We start from the raw sequence: 19,889 nt of genomic DNA on the forward strand, positions 1-19,889 counted from the left end.
TGCAGAGGAGATCTATCTCTGACTTCACAGGGAAGAAGGCAAAGAAGAAATGGTTACATATCACTTATGTAGTTGGAGGTAATAATACAATCATATTTTTACACAACAGTTATTTTATACAAGCAACAGTTCCGGGACACAATGGCCTTGTGTTAGGGTGCAGACATACCAGGAGTCTATGAAAGGCATGACATCACAGTCCAACACAGTCCCTTGAGAAGCTACAATGGCTCAACGCAACTCTGCCACCACATACTGGTGGCCAAAAAGAACAAACTGAAGGCCACACCGCCAACAGGCCACTTCTCCAACTCTTCTAAGAGAGATCACATTGATCTGTCAAATTCATTATTTGATTTCAGACTAATTCAATAGAATAGGTTGGATGAACGTGTCATTTTGGATGATACCAATCAGATAAAGAACTTCAGATGAACAACAGTGCCGTTCCAATTTTTGTAGTGTATATGTCTGCCTGCTTGTCCTTGTGATCCTGTATGGCTCAGTTGGTAGTGCATGGCATTAGCAACGTCAGGGTTGTGAGTTCAATTCCCAGGGTCATCCATATGTCAAATTTAGGCACGTACGACTGTAAGCCATTTTGGATAAAAACGTCTGCTACATGGCATATATATTAGTGTCTGTCTCCTCATGGGGCCTCTTTCATCGTCTGCCATCGACACCGCAGATGGAGTGTTTGGTATTTGAGGTAAAACAACAGGCCTCCTTTAGATTAAGCCCCAATTTAGTGTCTCAGGGACTCAGCAAAGCTGTTCAGGACGTACTCCAATACACAGAACATACTGGGTATCATCCCACACCGCCTCATTAAATGCTGTTATGTTGACTGATAAACTGTCATCAGCTCAGCTCAGATCTGTGTGTGTGTGTGTCTGCATGCCTGTCTATGTTTCTGTGTGTGTAAGCTATAACTCAGTGGAGACGGCAGGCAGATTTGGCTGCACTGTTGCTAAGAGACACCCTCCCCGGGATGAACGAAGGGCAAAAGTACAGGTGAGGATGACACACACTCGCTGGTGGTATCAGTCTCCGCATGCACGCCCACACGCACGCACGCACACACACACACACACACACACACACACACACACACACACACACACACACACACACACACACACACACACACACACACACACACACACACACACACACACACACACACACACACACACACACACACACACACACACACAGGTAAACACAATATGACTGATGATTATTAGGAGGCATGTATACTAATGACCATGATGGACGGAGGGTAAAGGGTGAGTACTTGCTAAGTAAGAGCAGCATGCGTTTTACCCCCAGCCTTGTGACGCAAAGCCTAGGGCCGTAGAGGATATAAATAGCACTTAGGACAGACAGAGCAGAAACCTAAACACACCAGGCAAAAGAGCCTTTCTCTATCTAGGACAGAGCAAAAAGACACATCTCTGTGTCCTGTGACAACAGACAAAAAGAGTCATCTTCTCTTCAGTCCTCCTCCATCCCGCACCCGGACTGACATTGACCTGACAACAGCACCAATAAAGGATGAGACCAGAAAGGGTGGTGTCTGAGTTCCAGATCAGCTGGAGCTTTTAGCCAAATTCCCTAATGTTTGTCATTGAATAATAGTCTGGCAACCAAGTCATATTGGGATGGGTTGTGAGGTTGCCAGGTTAGATTCGGCTTATTGTAGCACAACAACACAGAGCCTATTAAGGTTGGCAATGAAGGCCATATTGGCCATATCTATATGCATAGACCTCTCTCAGCCACAACGTTTCCTCAAGATCAAAAGGGCAGGTGATGTGTGATGTGGAAATGAGCAAGGCAATTGGCAGAGTGAGCGCTCTCTTCAGAGAAATATGGGCAACATCAGATTGAGAGGACATCACACTGAATATGAAATTATTGATGATTGATGATGGCTAAAAAAAGGTCATTCATCGTATTCGGTGACCGATACTGCATTGTTGGTATGTATATTTCGGAGTTTTTCGAAATTAGCATTAACAACATAATTTTTTCTGATCTGCACATTCGCTACCAGGATGTATAGAGAAATGACTCGCTAAAATACGAGCTTCTATATGCCAAACCGAACAAACAAAGGCTGAGAGAAAAAAAGAGGGGATAAGATACTTCAGAGTGAGATAAAACTCAGATAAAGAGGGCAAGAGGGAGAGAGGAAATGAAAGGAAGAAAATGTAGAGAGCGAGACAAGGAGAGTAGAATACCCAAGGGGTGCTGTAGTCTAGAATGTTCCATGCTGCTGTTCTATTTCTTGTAGGACAAATGGGTGAGTGACAGGAGGAGACCGTCTGCAGAGCTGCAGGGCTGCAGAATGAGGTGTTTCAGTCCAGAACTGTCAGTCTGCAGCTGTCTGCCTTACAGACAGTAGGACTCATACTCCCTGCTGCTAATGTTCAGGGGGATACTAGGACTGTATAGATCAACCTTACCTGACACCGTGGACCCACTACAATTTACATACCACCCAAAGAGATCCATGGGTGATGCAATCGCCATTGCGCAGCACTCTGCCCCATCCCACCTGGACAAGAGGAATACTGTCATTAAGCTCAGGGCCCTGGGTCTGAAATCTCCCTCTGCAACTGGATCCTATACTTCCTGACGGGCAGACCCCAGGTGGTGAGGGTAGGTAACAACATTTCCACCACGCTGACCCTCAACACGGGGTCCCCCCATAGATGCATGCTCAGCCCCCTAAGGTGTCCACATGCTTCCCAGCTGAAGCAGGTTGGAAGAGTTTGTGCATATAATATGGCGACATTTTGTGACGTTTCTGTTCGTTTTGGACTTTGGTAAGTTTTCTTTGGGCTGTTCGGGCACACAACATTTATTCTAGAGGCAAGCAGAAGTCGGTATACAAAGTTGGTTACGGAGTCGATAGCCAAAGTCGGTATACGAAGTCGGTAGCCGAAGTCTTCGCCCCTTCGTCAGTGATTGGTCTACAGTAGGGATTCTTCAATGTCATTCAAAGAGAGACGGCTTGTTTTCATGAACATTTCTTCATTGAGTAATACTGCACCAAACATATTCGTTAGATGTAAAATTGCGCGACTAAGATATACTCGGCAAAAACGTCAAAATGAATGATAGATTTCTTGAGTTATCTTAGATTAATTCTGACTAGTGTATACTGGCTACGGCGTGATCACTCTTGTTCGGTTTGCCTAGCCGACTTCGGGCTAGGTGCCAGCCAAGCTGAAGCATACTGACTCCTTTAGAGACTGTTTGCACTGACTCTCCACACATCCAACCTTTACACACAAGCACCCACGCACACAGACCACAGTTGACTAGCAGGGGGAGAGAGTGAGCATGACCATCTCCTGTTCAACCTGCTGATTAACTCTCAGACCGCAAGCAGTCTTATCTGGCTTGTCAGCACTGGAATAAAACAACATCAATTCTAATCCAAACATTATGATCTGATGATAAAGATGACACCGTCTCCCAAAACACAACACCGTACATTCCCTGTGCCACAGTCTCTCGACGATACTGCAATGATCATGTAAATGCTGTCATGAGTACTCCCTCTGCAGTTTTCGGATAAAAAGCTGCGTGGGTATTACCATATTCCTTGTTGCTTCTATCTTTCTGCTTCCCTAACAAGCAGGGGATATCAAAGCAGCTCAGACTGAGACCAAAGGGCTGTGTGGCGATGCATCTTGAGCTCTCCTTAACCGGATGGCGCTGAAACGCTAGAAAATACGCCGTAGCTCTGTATCTGCAGCAGCCCAGAGACTCTGCACAAGAAGATCACAACCACCACTCACTATGGGACAGTCCCTTCTCCTAGTATCCCACATGTTAGTATTCTGCAGGACCCTGTGCATAGGAGAGGGGACTGAGGGGGACTGAGTGACCCCCCCCCTGGTGGTGAGGGGGACTGAGGAGCAGCAAGGAGCCGTTATGGGTGCTGGGAGGGTGCTATCTATAACCTAAAGGGTTATTCGGCTGTCCCCATAGGAGAATAAAGTGAAGAATGGTTTTTGGTTCCAGGTAGAACCCTTTTGGGTTCGATATGAAACCCTTTCCACAGAGCGTTCTACATGGAACCCAAAAGGGTTCTACCTGGAACCAAAAAAAAGGTTATCCTTTGTGGACAGCCAAATAACTGTTTTTGGAACCCTTTTTACGAAGAATGTAGGGTGCACAAACTCCTCTCAACTTCGAGATTCAGAAAACATTCAAAGCTGTGATACACAACACCCTTAACTAGTGGTTCTGGGTAAATAGAGCCACCTGCCACTGGAACCAGCTCAAACAGTTTCCATTAATGATAAGCCTCCACACAATCTTCAGAAAAGTGCAGAGCTCAAACAAAATCCTCGCTAGGAATCATTGGAAGTGAGTGACCTCATAGAGAGGTGTACTTTGTAATGGTAAACACAAAATACTCAAAGAGAGGTATACTTTGTAATGGTAAACACAAAATACTCATAGAGAGGTATACTTTGTAATGGTAAACACAAAATACTCATAGAGAGGTATACTTTGTAATGGTAAACACAAAATACTCATAGAGAGGTATACTTTGTAATGGTAAACACAAAATACTCATAGAGAGGTATACTTTGTAATGGTAAACACAAAATACTCATAGAGAGGTATACTTTGTAATGGTAAACACGAAATACTCATAGAGAGGTATACTTTGTAATGGTAAACACGAAATGCTGGGGCAATGAGATTAAGTGTACCCAGCTCAACAATACACTATTCAGTGTCTCATAATGCTGAAAGGCTGAACAATCCAATAAGAGCTGCTTGTGTGCTCGTCTTTAGGGAGTGATACACTCTACAGAGTCCCTGACACTGACACACAACCTGATTGTAGAGGATCTTAGCACATCTATCAGAGCACAACCGGTCTTTCATTAATGAATAAGCCATGGCCCTGGAGACTCATGGGCAAGCAGGAGAAATCTCACCTGGCAACAAGGAACAAACCCTATTGGACCAGGTAATAGCTATAAGTACAGACTAGAGTGGGTAGAGGTTCAGGTAAACAAACAACTACTGAACACTTGATTCACACTATATGGCCGACCTGAACTATACTGTGCTGGCTCGGATATCTTATTTAAATAATTGTCCTTTCCAGTACGATTCTAGCAACTATGGTGTATGCATGTCCTGGCCAGCCCAGCACAGCTTCTCTGTGCTTGATTTGTGAAAATGGACTGGTTTAATTAGATTAAACTAGATTAGATACCCAGTCTTTCCATAGCTCCCATCTGAACCAGTTCAGGATGAGACATGATGGTTTAAATATATATATATATTTAACTAGGCAAGTCAGTTAAGAACAAATTCTTATTTACAATGACTGCCTAGCCCAGCCAAATCCGGATGATGCTGGGCCAATTGTGGCCGCCCTATGGGACACCCAATCACAGCTGGATGTGATACAGCCTGGATTCAAACCAGGGACTGTAGTGACGCCTCTTGCACTGAGATGCAGTGCCTTAGACCACTGCGCCATTGGGAAGCCCATAACTGACTCTGACACTATCGAACAATGGCACATCCCCCGAGATCAAATCTCACCTTCTTCTCCTACTCTCCAGCACGGATTTAGTCTCCTAAACTCTTGAGCTCATTTGATAAAATGGACAAACGATTCCTTTAGGGTGGGATGTTTGACTGATTCCCTCACAGTTTCTTTTTGTCAATCGCTTTCTCTTTCTCTCTTTCTCCATCTCCCCCTCTCTCTCCATCTCTCTCCATCTCTCTCTCTCTCTCTCTCTCTGTCTCTGTCTCTGTCTCTGTCTCTGTCTCTGTCTCTGTCTCTGTCTCTGTCTCTGTCTCTCTCTCTGTCTCTCTCTCTCCCTCCCTCCCTCCCTCCCTCCCTCCCCAGTTCCATCTGTGGTGCGAGTCTGACGCACGGAGGAAGGACGCAAACAGCCAGTGTGTCCGGTCGACAAAACAGGTTGCTTACCGAATCCCTATTGACTGCTACTCAAGTTGCCATGGAGAAAGAGGGGATGGATGGGACAGGGAAAGAAAAATCAATTACTCCCCAAAGAGTTGTTCTCATAGGCTGGCAGTGGCGGGCCTGTGGCGTGGAGGAGCAGAGTGGTGGTGACAGTAACAAACGGCAGCTGATGCCCTCTCCATTTCTATTCCAGGAGTAGGAAACAAGGACAGCCAAGGAAGCAGTAATAAGGTCCCTGAGTCACCTTGGTAGTTTGGTTATGAGATACAATGATGCTGGCTGCTGTTTGTCGTTTGTGGATGCACTCTCTTACACCAGAATGAGTCAGAGGCCTCACAGAGTGAATCCTATTGCTACTGTAACTCCCGCAGTATTCACTACATGCAGTGAATAGTTGAGTCAACTCTGAGGCTAAGTTTCCTTGAGGAATACTACACAGAACTGGGTTAGGTAGGATTGAAATGCTAAACACATTCTGCTATTTAGGTCATTCTGACAAGTGGTATGTGAAGCAAGGACATTGGACTTTTCCATAGGAAAAAAGCCCAACCATTCAGGGCATTCACTCAGACATGTCATCACACATGTCATTTATTCAAGCGCATCACCTCTACCACTGGCAAAGATGGTAAAGTTGTTTGAATAACTGGTCAAGTTATTTTCTCGCTGATGTGAGGAATCGTCACAAAATTCAATGGTTATTGAATGACAACTATATCAATCGTAGGAGATCACATTTATTGATAACAGTTCTCTATAATAGAATAAATGGCCCAATCAATGCCAATAGTTGTAGGCCACACACACACACACACACACACACACACACACACACAATCCTAAGACACACGTGTTTGTTTTACTATCCTTGTGGGGACCAAAGAATTGATTCTCATTCAAAATCCTATTTTCCTTAACCCCTAACCTTAAACCTAACGCTAAACCTAACGCTAAACCTAACCCTTAACATAACCCTAACCTTAACCCCAAACCCCTAAGCCTAACCCTAAACTTAACCCTTAAGCCTAAAATTGACTTTCTCCTTGTGTCGAACAGTGAAATGTCAGAACTTTCCTTGTTTTACTATCTTTGTGAACCAAACACACACACACAAATACACAGAATATTGTATTTCAATGTATTTCATTGACACCGTCAGTTTTCAGGCTGATGAACCACATGCCTCTAACTATGAACAACTCAATGATAATCCTGCTCAGCCTGTGACGCTTGGTTGTCTCCTACTCCGCTACTCCTCTCTACTCCTGTTGCCACAGCAACGCAACACTCCTCTTCACATCTCGCTCACTGCACATGCTGCCATTAAAAAACATCTTCAAGGGAGAAGAGAGAAAGAGAAGTGCAGATTATGTTGTATCGATATCAACAGCCCAAATATAATAGAACCAAGCAGGATAATATCAGACAGAGACAGACAGACACAGGCTGGTGGGTCAGGCTCACCTCACAGTTGCGTCCGAAGAAGCCGGAGGTGCAGGTGCAGCTGTAAGCCCAGGTGTTGGGCAGAGTGTCCTCTTTCTCCGGGTCGGAGGGTTGGGCCGAGCAGGAACCTCTGTTGAGACAGGGCCGTCCCTCGCAGGGGTCAGGCAGGGGAGTGGCCTGGGTGGGGTCAGCCTCAGCCGGGGCAGCCGCCTCCGGAGCAGGGGGCTCCAGATCAAGGGGGGAGGAGAAACCCCCACCCCCGGCACTCAGCAGAAGCAGGAGGAGGTAGAGGGGGCACTGCACGGCCACAGGCATCCTCATCTTCTCTTATGTACGTATAAACCTTATTTGTCACTCTCTCTCTGCGCTCTCTGTTCCTCTTAGCTCTGGCTCAGTGAGTAAGCTGCTGGTCGCTCTGCTATCTGTGTTTGTGGATGAGGGAGCTGAATGGAGAGTGTGTGAGTGTGAGAGGCAGGCTGGTAGGGATGCTGTAGACCGGCTGTGTGCACTGCGACTGAGCAAGCGAGCTGACTGGCTGGCGAGGAGACTGAGGAGGGGGCAAGCTCCCGCCATCGCTCTGATTCATTGTGACGACAGATGACGACAGTCTCTCTCTCGCCCTATCTCCTGCACGCACACATACAAACACACAACTGCGAGCACACATGCACATGGAAGCACGCACACACACAGTGTCATCATTCATACCCTCTCCTTGGACCTGGCATGCCCATTTCTACTAGTTTTACCCCAAAGTTTCAGCTAAATAAATCTGGTCACAATTCACATTTGGAATGTTGCAAAGTATGTGCTTTTCAAAGCACTAAAACTGCACCACATAAGAGACATTCAGCAGTGCAAGTGGGGACACATCCCCATCTGCTACATTGGAGCAACATGGAGCTACAATCCATCACGGAAACTAAAAATATTAACTACTGGAACCAAGACTTAAAAATAACAAATATTGGCACAAGATGGAGGGATTGTTGGAACATAAAAAATGAAATGACACTTAATGAAAATGTTCCCTTAATCCGGTATTGTACAAGAGACAATTCACAAACTCTACAGCACAGCAACAGTCATGTATTAAAAGTAAAACTAACAATGACTCAATAATCCATGCATTCTGGGAATGCTATAAAGTCCAAAAGCTATGGGCGGAGTTAGAAAGTTGGCTGTCAGAAGTATTACAATGTAAATGTGCTTTTAATCTGTCTGTCTGCATATTGCAAGACATCACATGAGGGTGCAGTGAGATACCCATCAGGTTGAACGATACTCTTGTCAATTATCCTGAAAAATATGATACTTAAAAACTGGGAATCAACCAATCCTCCATCGTTAAGACAATGGAAAAATCATATGCTTCATTATCTAAATATTGAAAGAGCGTGGGCGACGAAGAGGAACGCAATTTGAGGACGTAGCGGAGAGAAGTGCAGGCACTGGAGATAGGGGTGAGAACAGGTGGGTCTGGGCAGGTGTGATGTCGTTGATGTTTGTGTTCGTCTGTATGTTGTCTTTTGAATGTTTCCGTTTTGTATTGTATGAAAAAGGAAAATAAAAAATGTGTACTGAAAAAAGTAATCCAAACAAAAATCCAAACAATACCCCCTCTCTTCAAATACTCTCAATTACTCAGCAACCAGTTCCCATGGCGATCCCTAGGTACCTGAACACTTGACAGTCATTATAGCTGTAATGTCTGTGACTCTTGTGTCTCTCCATCACCTTCAGAGGTGAGCCCAGAGGTCAGTTCATGAACTACTGTACCTCTCACCATGCTCATCCACCAAACTCTGCTTATGAATGGCTCTACTCTTCATGGAGTAATAAAACCTTAGCAAGTTACAAGAATCGAAATAAATACATTTGCATAATAAATATAACAGACAGGTTATGAGAATTTTCTCAATCAGGAGTTTTAGAAGCCTAACTGAACCGTTCCCCAAAGACTAAGATTGTGTCCCAAATGGCACACTCCTACTACTTATAGTGGCCTATGGGCTCTGGTCAAAGGTTGTGCGCTCTGTAGGGAATAGGGTGCCATTTAGGAAGTACAATAAATATTCCCTCTACCTGAATTGAATCTACCTGAATTGAATCTCACAAGGTTGGTATGATTCATGACCTTCATTTCGGTAAGTAAAAAGCCTTTGCAGGCAGCTACCTCAGAAAGTGACTCCATCGCCATGTCATGTGACCATGCGGTGTGGTCGATATAAAGCACGGTGGTCGTTAATAGCCCATCAGCCCACCCGAGTCCCAACTCTCCCATTTCCATAATGAGTCTTCACACAGGCCAGTAAATCTGTCAGCTCAACCACTTTACTCATCTCACAGAGAGCCAGGTACTGTGCTGAAGCCAACTTATCTGCTAGCTGACTGGACTCGGCCCCTCACACACAATACATATCCACTGGGCCTAAGTAGGATGTAGATGGGGTGTGCAATATGCATGTGCATGAAAACAGTGAAATTATAGGCAGGAGTTACAGGGATACACATTTACAAAATCTGAAAGAGTTTGGTTCTTTTTTAAAGTATGCTTTGGCAATTCAGTGACATAATTTGGCATAAACTAAGGACCATGGGACTAAACACCTCCCTCTGCAACTGGATCCTGGATTTCCTGACGGGCCGCCCCCAGGTGGTAAGGGTAGGTAACAACACATTCACCACGGTGATCCTCAACACGGGGGACCCTCAGTGGTGCGTGCTCAGTCTCCTCCTGTACTCTCTGTTCACTCATGCCTGCATGGCCAGGCATGACTCCAACACCATCATTAAGTGCCGATGACACAACAGTGGTAGGCCTGATCACCGACAACGACGAGACAGCCTATAGGGAGGAGGTCAGAGACCTGGCCGGGTGGTGCCAGAATAACAACCTATCCCTCAACGTAACCAAGACTAAGGAGTTGATTGTGGACTACAGGAAAAGGAGGACCGAGCATGCCCCCATTCTCATCGACGGGGCTGCAGTGGAGCAGGTTGAGAGCTTCAAGTTCCTTGGTGTCCATATCACCAACAAACTAACATGGTCCAAGCACACCAAGACAGTTGTGAAGAGGGCACAACAAAACCTAATACCCCTCAGGAGACTGAAAAGATTTGTCATGGGTCCTCAGATCCTCAAAAGGTGCACCATCGAGAACATCCTGTCTGGTTACATCACTGACTGGTATGGCAACTGCTCAACCCTGACCGCAAGGCACTACAGAGGTTAGTGCGAACGGTCCAGTACATCACTGGGGCCAAGCTTCGTGCCATCCAGGACCTCTATACCAGGCGGTGTCAGAGGAAGGCCCTAAAAATGGTCAGACTCCAGCTGCCCTAGTCATAGACTGTTCTCTCTGCTACCGCACGGCAAGTGGTACTGGAGTGCCAACTCTAGGTCTAAACAGCTTCTACCCCCAAGCCATAAGACTCCTGAACATCTAATCAAATGGTTACCCATAACTATCTACAAGTACATTTTACCTCAACTTACCAGTGCCCCCGCACATAGACTCTGAACAGGTAACCCCCTGTATATACAGTGGGGCAAAAAAGTATTTAGTCAGCCACCAATTGTGCAAGTTCTCCCACTTAAAAAGATGAGAGAGGCCTGTAATTTCCATCATAGGTACACTTCAACTATGACAGACAAAATGAAAAAAAAAATCCAGAAAATCACATTGTAGGATTTTTAATAAATGTATTTGCATATTATGGTGGAAAATAAGTATTTGGTCACCTACAAACAAGCAAGGTTTCTGGCTCTCACAGACCTGTAACTTCTTCTTTAAGAGGCTCCTCTGTCCTCCACTCGTTACCTGTATTAATGGCACCTGTTTGAACTTGTTATCAGTATAAAAGACACCTGTCAACAACCTCAAACAGTCACACTCCACATTCCACTATGGCCAAGACCAAAGAGCTGTCAAAGGACACCAGAAACAAAATGGTAGACCTGCACCAGGCTGGGAAGACTGAATCTGCAATAGGTAAGCAGCTTGGTTTGAAGAAATCAACTGTGGGAGCAATTATTAGGAAATGGAAGATATACAAGACCACTGATAATCTCCCTCGATCTGGGGCTCCACGCAAGATCTCACCCCGTGGGGTCAAAATGATCACAAGAACGGTGAGCAAAAATCCCAGAACCACACGGGGGGACCTAGTGAATGACCTGCAGAGAGCTGGGACCAAAGTAACAAAGCCTACCATCAGTAACACACTACACCGCCAGGGACTCAAATCCTGCAGTGCCCGACGTGTCCCCCTGCTTAAGCCAGTACATGTCCAGGCCCGTCTGAAGTTTGCTAGAGAGCATTTGGATGATCCAGAAGAAGATTGAAAGAATGTCATATGGTCAGATGAAACCAAAATAGAACATTTTGGTAAAAACTCAACTCGGCGTGTTTGGAGGACAAAGAATGCTGAGTTACATCCAAAGAACACCATACCTACTGTGAAGCATGGGGGTGGAAACATCATGCTTTGGGGCTGTTTTTCTGCAAAGGGACCAGGACGACTTGATCCGTGTCAAGAAAAGAGTGAATGGGGCCATGTATCGTGAGATTTTGAGTGAAAGCCTCCTTCCATCAGCAAGGCCATTGAAGATGAAACATAGTTGGGTCTTTCAGCATGACAATGATCCCAAAAACACTGCCCGGGCAACGAAGTAGTGGCTTCATAAGAAGCATTTCAAGGTCCTGGAGTGGCCTAGCCAGTCTCCAGATCTCAACCCCATAGAAAATCTTTGGAGGGAGTTGAAAGTCCGTGTTGCCCAGCAACAGCCCCAAAACATCACTGCTCTAGAGGAGATCTGCATGGAGGAATAGGCCAAAATACCAGCAACAGTGTGTGAAAACCTTGTGAATACTTACAGAAAACGTTTGACCTCTGTCATTGCCAACAAACGGTATATAACAAAGTATTGAGATAAACTTTTGTTATTGACCAAATACTTATTTAACACCATAATTTGCAAATAAATTCATTCAAAATCCTACAATGTAGGCCTCCCGGGTGGCGCAGTGGTTAAGGGCGCTGTACTGCAGCGCCAGCTGTGCCATCAGAGACTCTGGGTTTGCGCCCAGGCTCTGTCGTAACCGACCGGGAGGTCCGTGGGGCGACGCACAATTGGCTTAGCGTCGTCCGGGTTAGGGAGGGCTTGGCCGGTGGGGATGTCCTTGCCTCATCGCGCGCCAGCGACTCCTGTGGCGGGCCGGGCGCAGTGCACGCTAACCAAGGTTGCCAGGTGCACGGTGTTTCCTCCGACACATTGGTGCGGCTGGCTTCCGGGTTGGATGCACGCTGTTAAGAAACAGTGCGGCTTGGTTGGGTTGTTGTTACGCACGCCTCTATGAAGAGGGAACGCAACAACCTGCTACAAGTCAACTCTCCGTGAAGTGAAAGAGGTATGGACTGTAGGCGTGAGTAAGGATGACAACAGACAGAATGTGGTACCGTTTACAAGGACTTTATTCCTTTACACGGTAATATGGGGAAAAGGGGCTGGACGGAAGCAAAGAAAGTAAATCTCAAAGCCCCCTCTCCTATCTTACCTGCCTTACCAATACTTACTTAATTCAGCACCACCTGGTGCCCTAACCAAAATACAGGGGGTGGTCCGCCCAGGTCTTACCTAGTGTGCCTAGACAGTGAATATACTACGGGTATATGTATGCCCTAAGCACTCCCTAGGTGCCTTCCCCTTCCCCCCTGGGAACAAATTAAACAGGAGAACAAATAATTTCTCAAACAAACTAAGAAACAAAGGACATCAAATAAGCTCTATCTGAGCAACAAACTCACAGAACATACCAACTGCTACCAACAACTAACACAGTAAATTATCCACAACCATCAGCCTCCTCTCTCAGCAATGACCTCCCTCACATTCAATCTCTCTGCAATGACCTCCCAGCAATGACTCTCTCCTGAACAGAACACTGGCTTTTATATAGATATGTGCGGGGCGGCAGGGTGGTTAGAGCGTTGGACTAGTTACCGGAAGGTTGCAAGTTCAAACCACGGAGCTGACAAGGTACAAATCTGTCGTTCTGCCCCTGAAAATCCAGTTAACCCACTGTTCCTAGGCCGTCATTGAAAATAAGAATTTGTTCTTAACTGACTTGCCTAGTAAAATAAAGATTAAATAAAAATAGCTTCAGAATGAATGTGTAACTGGAGACAGCTACGTCTTGACGAGGAGGCGGGGTCAGCTCTCCAATTAGCCATGTCGACCAATCAGCTGCTTGAGGGATTTCAGGAAGCCATTTCCTGAAATAAACACATGCAAATACACAAACTACAACACATAAACTGGGGAACGTAACAGTTGTGTATCGGAGGACGCATGACTTTCAACCTTCGTCTCTCCGGAGCCCGTACGGGAGTTGTAGCGATGAGACAAGATAGTAGCTACTAAAAAACAATTGGATACCACGAAATTGGGGAGAAAAAGGGGTAAAAAAAAATTATCATACAATGTGATTTTCTGGATTTTTTTTCTTTTATAGTGTAAGTGTTACCTTTCAGTTAAGAACAAATTCCTAGACAATGAGGGCCTACCGGGGAACAGTGGGTTAACTGCCTTGTTTAGGGGCAGAACGATCTAGCAACCTTTCGGTTACTGTCCCAACGCTCTGACCACTAGTCTACCTGCCGCCCCAATTATGCAGGGAAGATTATAAGGGAAGATGTTAAACAGCCTCCTTGGGTAGGAAAGAAAAATAAATTCCTCCAGAGGTGACATTCAAGACCACCTCTCTGCCTGTCCCCTAGCATCTCCCTGGCCGTGACCCTACTCTGAGGGTGTCTCAGGGAAAGTTGAGATAACAAAAAACGCATTTCCAATTCACACTATTAATATAACATTTTACATATATAAATAGGACAAATATAAGTGCCACCAAACTATACTGTATATCTCAATTGTCATGACCAAATCCATATCCCTCTCAGAACATTAACAATGGTTCTAAAAAAAAAAAAGAGGGATGAGTTCTTTAGAATGACTCTGTCCTTTCAAAGTAAATTGTGGTGTTTACTTCATCCACGCAGTTGATACATAAGGGCTTTGTCCACCAGTCACAGAAACATCAATCCTTCAAGTACTACTCTTAATAAACCATGACATCGAAATTGGTAGGGTCTGTGGTAATCAGCTGCTCATATAAAATATATAATCAGATATGTTATGAATCAAGCAACTTCTACTCCCATTGATCACCTCTAGGATTATACCAGTCAGTCAAAACCACAGAATGGAGGATAAAAACAAACAGGAGGATGGATTAAATAAAGACAACACAGATGAGTCAAACAGTTACTTTATTTATGTTCAGGTAAAAACATGAACCTGATGCAGTAAATTATTGCAGATCTTAGAAACCAGCACATGAACGATTAGGCCAGGAGAGCAGAGTGGGGCCCTCCCCTGGCCACAGACTGCAGGTGCACACCACGGTTTGTTCCAAGCCAGCAGCCAAAAAATAAACTACAGCAAGAAAAAAAAATAGAAAATTAAAAAAGGTAAAGCAGACATCCACCTCAAACCGGGCGTCAAACTGCATATAAACTCTTATTCCATAAATGAACTTGAAATGCTATCTGGCCATGAAATGAGTCCAGCCAAATGTGTGCTCTCAGCTACAACAGGGATTGGGGGTGGCAGCTCGGCGCAAGGCCCAGCCAATCAGTCTTCCCAGAGGGCACTCCCTCTGGGTCCAGCTGAGACACACTACTACTCCATCAAAGTGAGGGCAAAAATAAAAGTCCAACACATTGGATAACTCTTATAACGTTTGAGCTGAAGCTCTGTAATTGTAGGCCAGAAAAACAATATCAATTTAGGAAAAAAAAAATAAAGAGTAGGTACTACGCTCTTATCACTACCCGCAGTCAACCAACTGCAACTCTCGTTTCCAAAAAATGTATAAGCAAAAACACACAGAGGGGGAAAAGCAGAACCAAAATGCAACAAATTGGGGCCGTATAATACACGAGAACAGAATGCAAACAGACAAACTGAAGGGGAAAGGAGACACGAGAACAAAGAGCTATTCTATCAAATGTGTAGAATGAGCAAAGTCTGCAAATTTTTCTGTACAAATTATCTTTGGAGCTAAAGTGAACCTAGCTTGCTCAATGGACCTCCCCTCCCCACCACAGTGATGTCATTCACCACTCTGGAGAAGAAACATCCCTTTAAATATCACACAGCAATGCATTTAAAATGTCACCCACGTTTTTTTTCTTTTTTCTTTTTAAACATTACTCAACTACTGATATAATTTTTTCGCAGTTTTATTTATTTTTTGTTCTGCGAGTCATGTAACGCCTTTGTAGGAGAGACAGGGGCAGCAAATATATATCAAGTCCTTTTTTAATTTCTGCAAGCTGCGTTCTCTAACAAGAAGGCTGTACACATTTTGCCTTGATGTAGGTGATTACAAAAAGAAAAAACTAGAAGGAAGTCATGATTACGTCGGTTTGCTGTAGAAGGCATTTTGAATGGGAGAGACCGCGAGATCAGGACAGGTGGAAGGACTGCTGGCCCTCTCGGGCCGCAATCAACAGTTTCTTGCGCATGATCTCGATGCTGGAGTAGTCGGGCAGCTTCAGGTAGTTGACGCAGGTCATTACCGAGGGCAGGAAGTCGTCCGGGTTCTCCGTTGACTCAAAAGTCTTCCGCACAATGGTCAGCGGCGGGTTCAGACTACGGAAACCTGGAGGAGAGAGGTTGCATGCTCAGAAACAGATCAAAACAGAGCCATGGTTGGATTTCGTCTGTCGACATACTTAATATGCCTTTTGCCTCGTCCCATTCTCTGTCCTTGAGGTCTATGGTGCCTATTTGTGTGGGTTTCCAGTAGGGTGAGCGGTGTCCCGTTCATTTCTTTACTAAGTGCATGAGGGCACGACATGACTGCAGTTTAAGTTAAAATGCTCTGCAGTCAGAAAACATGTCACCCAAAGTATGGGCTTGTTCAATCCACAAAGTCAGAGAACGGGACCCACACATCTTCAAGGCACAACAATTATTCAAGTGTGGATGGTGAGTGAGTGTGTGTAGGTATCCCTGACCACTCACCTCCAACAGGCAGCCTGGGGCTTCCTGTGACAAACTGCAGGAAGAGTCTCTGCTGCTCTGCGTCAAAACTACTGAGCACATCAAACAGGAACCCAACAGCACGACTGTGGAGAGAAACAGACAACACATCAAACCACTGCACTCTGGCAAGTCCTAAACATGACACTCAATGTAGGTCTGGTCGCTGACCTGTCATGCGTGTAGCCATGGTCGGGACGACAGCACTCCATCAGGGTCTTGACGTCCCAGGTCTCGGACTTGCTGCCACAAAGCAGCTGATCCAACTACAGGTGGATGGGAGAGCATAGAGGGGGTTAGCAACGTGACACCCTGAAGACAAACAGAACAGCTAAATAAATAATTGTTTCTTGGGATTAGCGATAAGCGGGACTCACCTCTTCAGGGTAGAAATACTGCAAGTGATGCAGGGGGAAGACCGACTCGAACCCTTCCCTGAAAGACTCAAACTGCCGGGACACGCCTTCGTTCATCGTCCAGTAGACCACCAGCTGTAGAGAGAAGAGGACCAACGGTCAGGTGGTGTGTGGAGAGTCTATATGTAGGAGCCCTGTGTGTGTGCAAGCTACCCACCCTGAGGTACTCCTCCAGGTTGTAGATGGTGACAGGGACATCCTTGCCCCCCTTCTTCAGCTCAATGTTGGGGAAACCAGGCAGGGTGAAGTCCAGGCCCAGGTCCTCCACAGAGCAGCCGTTCATGTTGAGACTCTCCAGAGCTTGCTGCAGGGTCTCCCTTGTCTAGGAGACACACATGGAGGAAACAGGCCTTTTATTAATATGGGGAACGTAACGGAGGAGCAACGGCAATCTGATAGGGAGGGGCCATGCTGGTTGAACTCAGAAGTTAGGCAAAACATCACTGACACTTGAGTAAAGCTGCAAATTCTGACACGCATGAACTTATGTGCGGACTGCGAAGCCCTTTGCTCAGTGCGTAGTGAGGAGTCACAGAGGGGATGTCTAGTGAAGTGTAAATCTAGCCTTACTATAGCAACCACTATGAACGCCATCTCTGAGAAAGACCTCCGTTAAACTGTCCAAGTTCTCATTTCCAAAGATAAATTGTAATGACTGAGGTTAGCTGCGTCTGGGGAGGTTGTGTATATCGGGGACTGACCTGGGAGAGGTCCTGCTCCAGCCTCTTCTTCTGGCGGATGATATCCTCCAGGTGCTGGATGGACTTGGCCACGCCCGGGTCGATGTTGACCAGATCGTGTGAGCTGATGGATGTCTCGTGCCGCAGCATCCACTTGTAGAAGGGCAGCCCCAGGGGCAGGTCCAGCTGGGAGGGAGTGGAGAGGAGACAGAGGTGTTAGTTCAGCAGAGGGCTCCCCACTGAGAGGTTCTGGTGAACGTAAAACTCTGCTTGAAAGGTGAAAGCATGTATGAGGGCTGTAGAAGAGGAGAGGTACATCACCCAACTTTATTCCTGCAAACGGGGCTTAAGTCAAGTAATGCAAGTATAAAATCCACTCCAAAAGGACTAAATAGAAGGTCTAGAAGCATTGGCATTGGAGACTACAGAGACTGGTCCAAGGTACAACAAAGTGGTATGGTTTACCAGTCTGAAGTCCATTATGGCCTTGGCCATCAGCTTGCCCAGGAAGCGGAACTTCATCTTGATTTTGGCGATGTGCGCCGGTTTGGTTGTCCTGCCGAAGGGAACGGCAAACAGCCCTCGGGAGCTGAACATGTACTTGGTCCCTTCTTGGCTTCCTGGGAGACAGAAAAATCAAGATAGTGGAGAAGAGAGGAGATTTAGGGAGAGGAAGAGATGTTCCAATGTGGGTGTCCTCTTCAGGAGCCCATATCTCAGCAAGATGTGACTAAACAGTTGCCACCTAGGTGCATTTTGGAAAATTGTAGGAGAGCCTTTATATCTAAAATAAATCAAATTTCTGTACAGTAGTTTATTTGTTACAGAAATCACTACTAAAACATTTTTAGGAGCTCCTATTTAGAGGCAAATCTATTCCCCAGAGGGTTGGAGTAGAAAGTTACCTTTGGGGTTGGACAGGGTGACCTCCTCACCCCTCCACAGCCCAAGGTCGGCCCTCTGCAGCTCCTGGGAGACCAGGGCGTAGAACTCCAGGGTGGGACCCAGCCCTGTGCCCACCTGACAGAAGGATAGGGGGGAAGAAGGGAGAGAGCGAGGCCGAGTAAGAGGAGAGAGAAAAGGAAAAGAGGGAGGGGGAGGGAGGGAGGGAGGGAGAGAAAAAAAGAAAGGAGGGAAGAGATGAGCTTCTATCCAATAAGTCCAGGGTCATATTCAAAATTGAATCCCCCAAACGACGCGCTCTTACTTTTTATGAGAGGGACAAACTCAAAATGAAGGTGATTGAAGTGCTCTGTAATGAGGGTGTGAATGCATACCTCGTTCTCATACTGGATCTCCAGCATGGCTCTGGAGCTGCCGAGGTCCTGCATCACTGACTCCGCCTGCTTCAGCAGCTCCTCACGGTTTATCGTTCGCTGGAGACCGAGGGGGACGAGCAGAAAGGAAGAGTTAGTGACAAGACCAACAGGAGTCGGCAGGATACAAAAAAACAGATGAACTGGCTGGATAATTGTAATTGGGGACATCCACTCTTCTTGGCTATACTTGAACCTATTCCAGAAAGGCATTTGAAATGCATGCATTGAGCCGATTGTGACATTACACCAACATCATTCTAACATTTTCAACACCTTTTTCCTGTCGAGGCGGGGCGCCACGCGGCTGTCCTGAGAATCTGATTGGTTGATCTCGGGGTTGGTGTCGAGGAGGCGCTGCATGGCCCGGTCACGGTCAAACGCTGTTACATAGAAGAGCATCTGCCGTGTGTCGAACGGGAAGAAGAAGGGACTGGGGAGGAGGGAGAGTGAATGAAATAGTTGGTCAAAATACATGGCATATATATATATATATATATATATATATATATATACACACACACACACACATACTGCCAGCTTATTAGGTACACCCATCTATACTGAACAAAAATAAACAACGTAACAGTGTTGGTCTCATGTTCATAAGCTGAAAATAAATTTAAAAAACAGCAATGGTTGCATCTGTATTCCCAGTCATGTGAAATCAATAGATTAGGGCCTAATGCATTTCTCAGTTGACTGATTTCCTTATATGAATTATAACTCTTTGAAATTACTGCATGTTGCCGTTATATTTTTTATTCAGTGTAGTACTGAGTCGGACCACCCATAGCCTCCAAAACTGCCTGAATTCTGCGGGGCATTCTACAAGGTGAAACGTTCTACAGAGATGTTGGTCCATGCTAATGTGATAGCATCATGCAGTTACAGCAGATTGGATGGCGATACATTCATGCTGCGCTCAGCCCATTCCATCTC

General features: G+C 45.7%; 2 protein-coding genes across 18 annotated transcripts in view; both read right to left on the bottom strand.

Annotated features, from left to right (window-relative positions):
* LOC109909036 (delta and Notch-like epidermal growth factor-related receptor) overlaps window positions 1-7,969 on the bottom strand; it is a 73,370-nt gene extending 65,401 nt beyond the window's left edge. Inside the window, exon 1 of the mRNA XM_020507915.2 lies at window positions 7,445-7,969. Coding sequence (XP_020363504.1) covers window positions 7,445-7,744 — 300 coding nt within the window. The 5' untranslated portion in view covers window positions 7,745-7,969. The remainder of the gene's footprint in view (window positions 1-7,444) is intronic.
* Window positions 7,970-14,738: 6,769 nt separating this feature from the next.
* trip12 (thyroid hormone receptor interactor 12) overlaps window positions 14,739-19,889 on the bottom strand; it is a 53,694-nt gene continuing 48,543 nt past the window's right edge. For all 17 annotated transcript variants that reach the window (XM_020507909.2, XM_020507906.2, XM_020507904.2 and 14 more), the window contains 10 exons: window positions 19,224-19,380; window positions 18,909-19,007; window positions 18,537-18,651; window positions 18,097-18,251; window positions 17,653-17,817; window positions 17,109-17,273; window positions 16,913-17,026; window positions 16,707-16,801; window positions 16,518-16,621; window positions 14,739-16,152 (listed from right to left, as the gene is read on the bottom strand). In XM_020507909.2, the coding sequence (XP_020363498.1) occupies window positions 15,956-16,152; window positions 16,518-16,621; window positions 16,707-16,801; window positions 16,913-17,026; window positions 17,109-17,273; window positions 17,653-17,817; window positions 18,097-18,251; window positions 18,537-18,651; window positions 18,909-19,007; window positions 19,224-19,380 (1,366 nt within the window). In that variant the 3' untranslated portion in view covers window positions 14,739-15,955. The remainder of the gene's footprint in view (window positions 16,153-16,517; window positions 16,622-16,706; window positions 16,802-16,912; window positions 17,027-17,108; window positions 17,274-17,652; window positions 17,818-18,096; window positions 18,252-18,536; window positions 18,652-18,908; window positions 19,008-19,223; window positions 19,381-19,889) is intronic.

The sequence above is a fragment of the Oncorhynchus kisutch genome, linkage group LG18 (genome assembly GCF_002021735.2).
Source record: "Oncorhynchus kisutch isolate 150728-3 linkage group LG18, Okis_V2, whole genome shotgun sequence".
In the NCBI taxonomy this organism is placed as follows: Eukaryota; Metazoa; Chordata; class Actinopteri; order Salmoniformes; family Salmonidae; genus Oncorhynchus; species Oncorhynchus kisutch.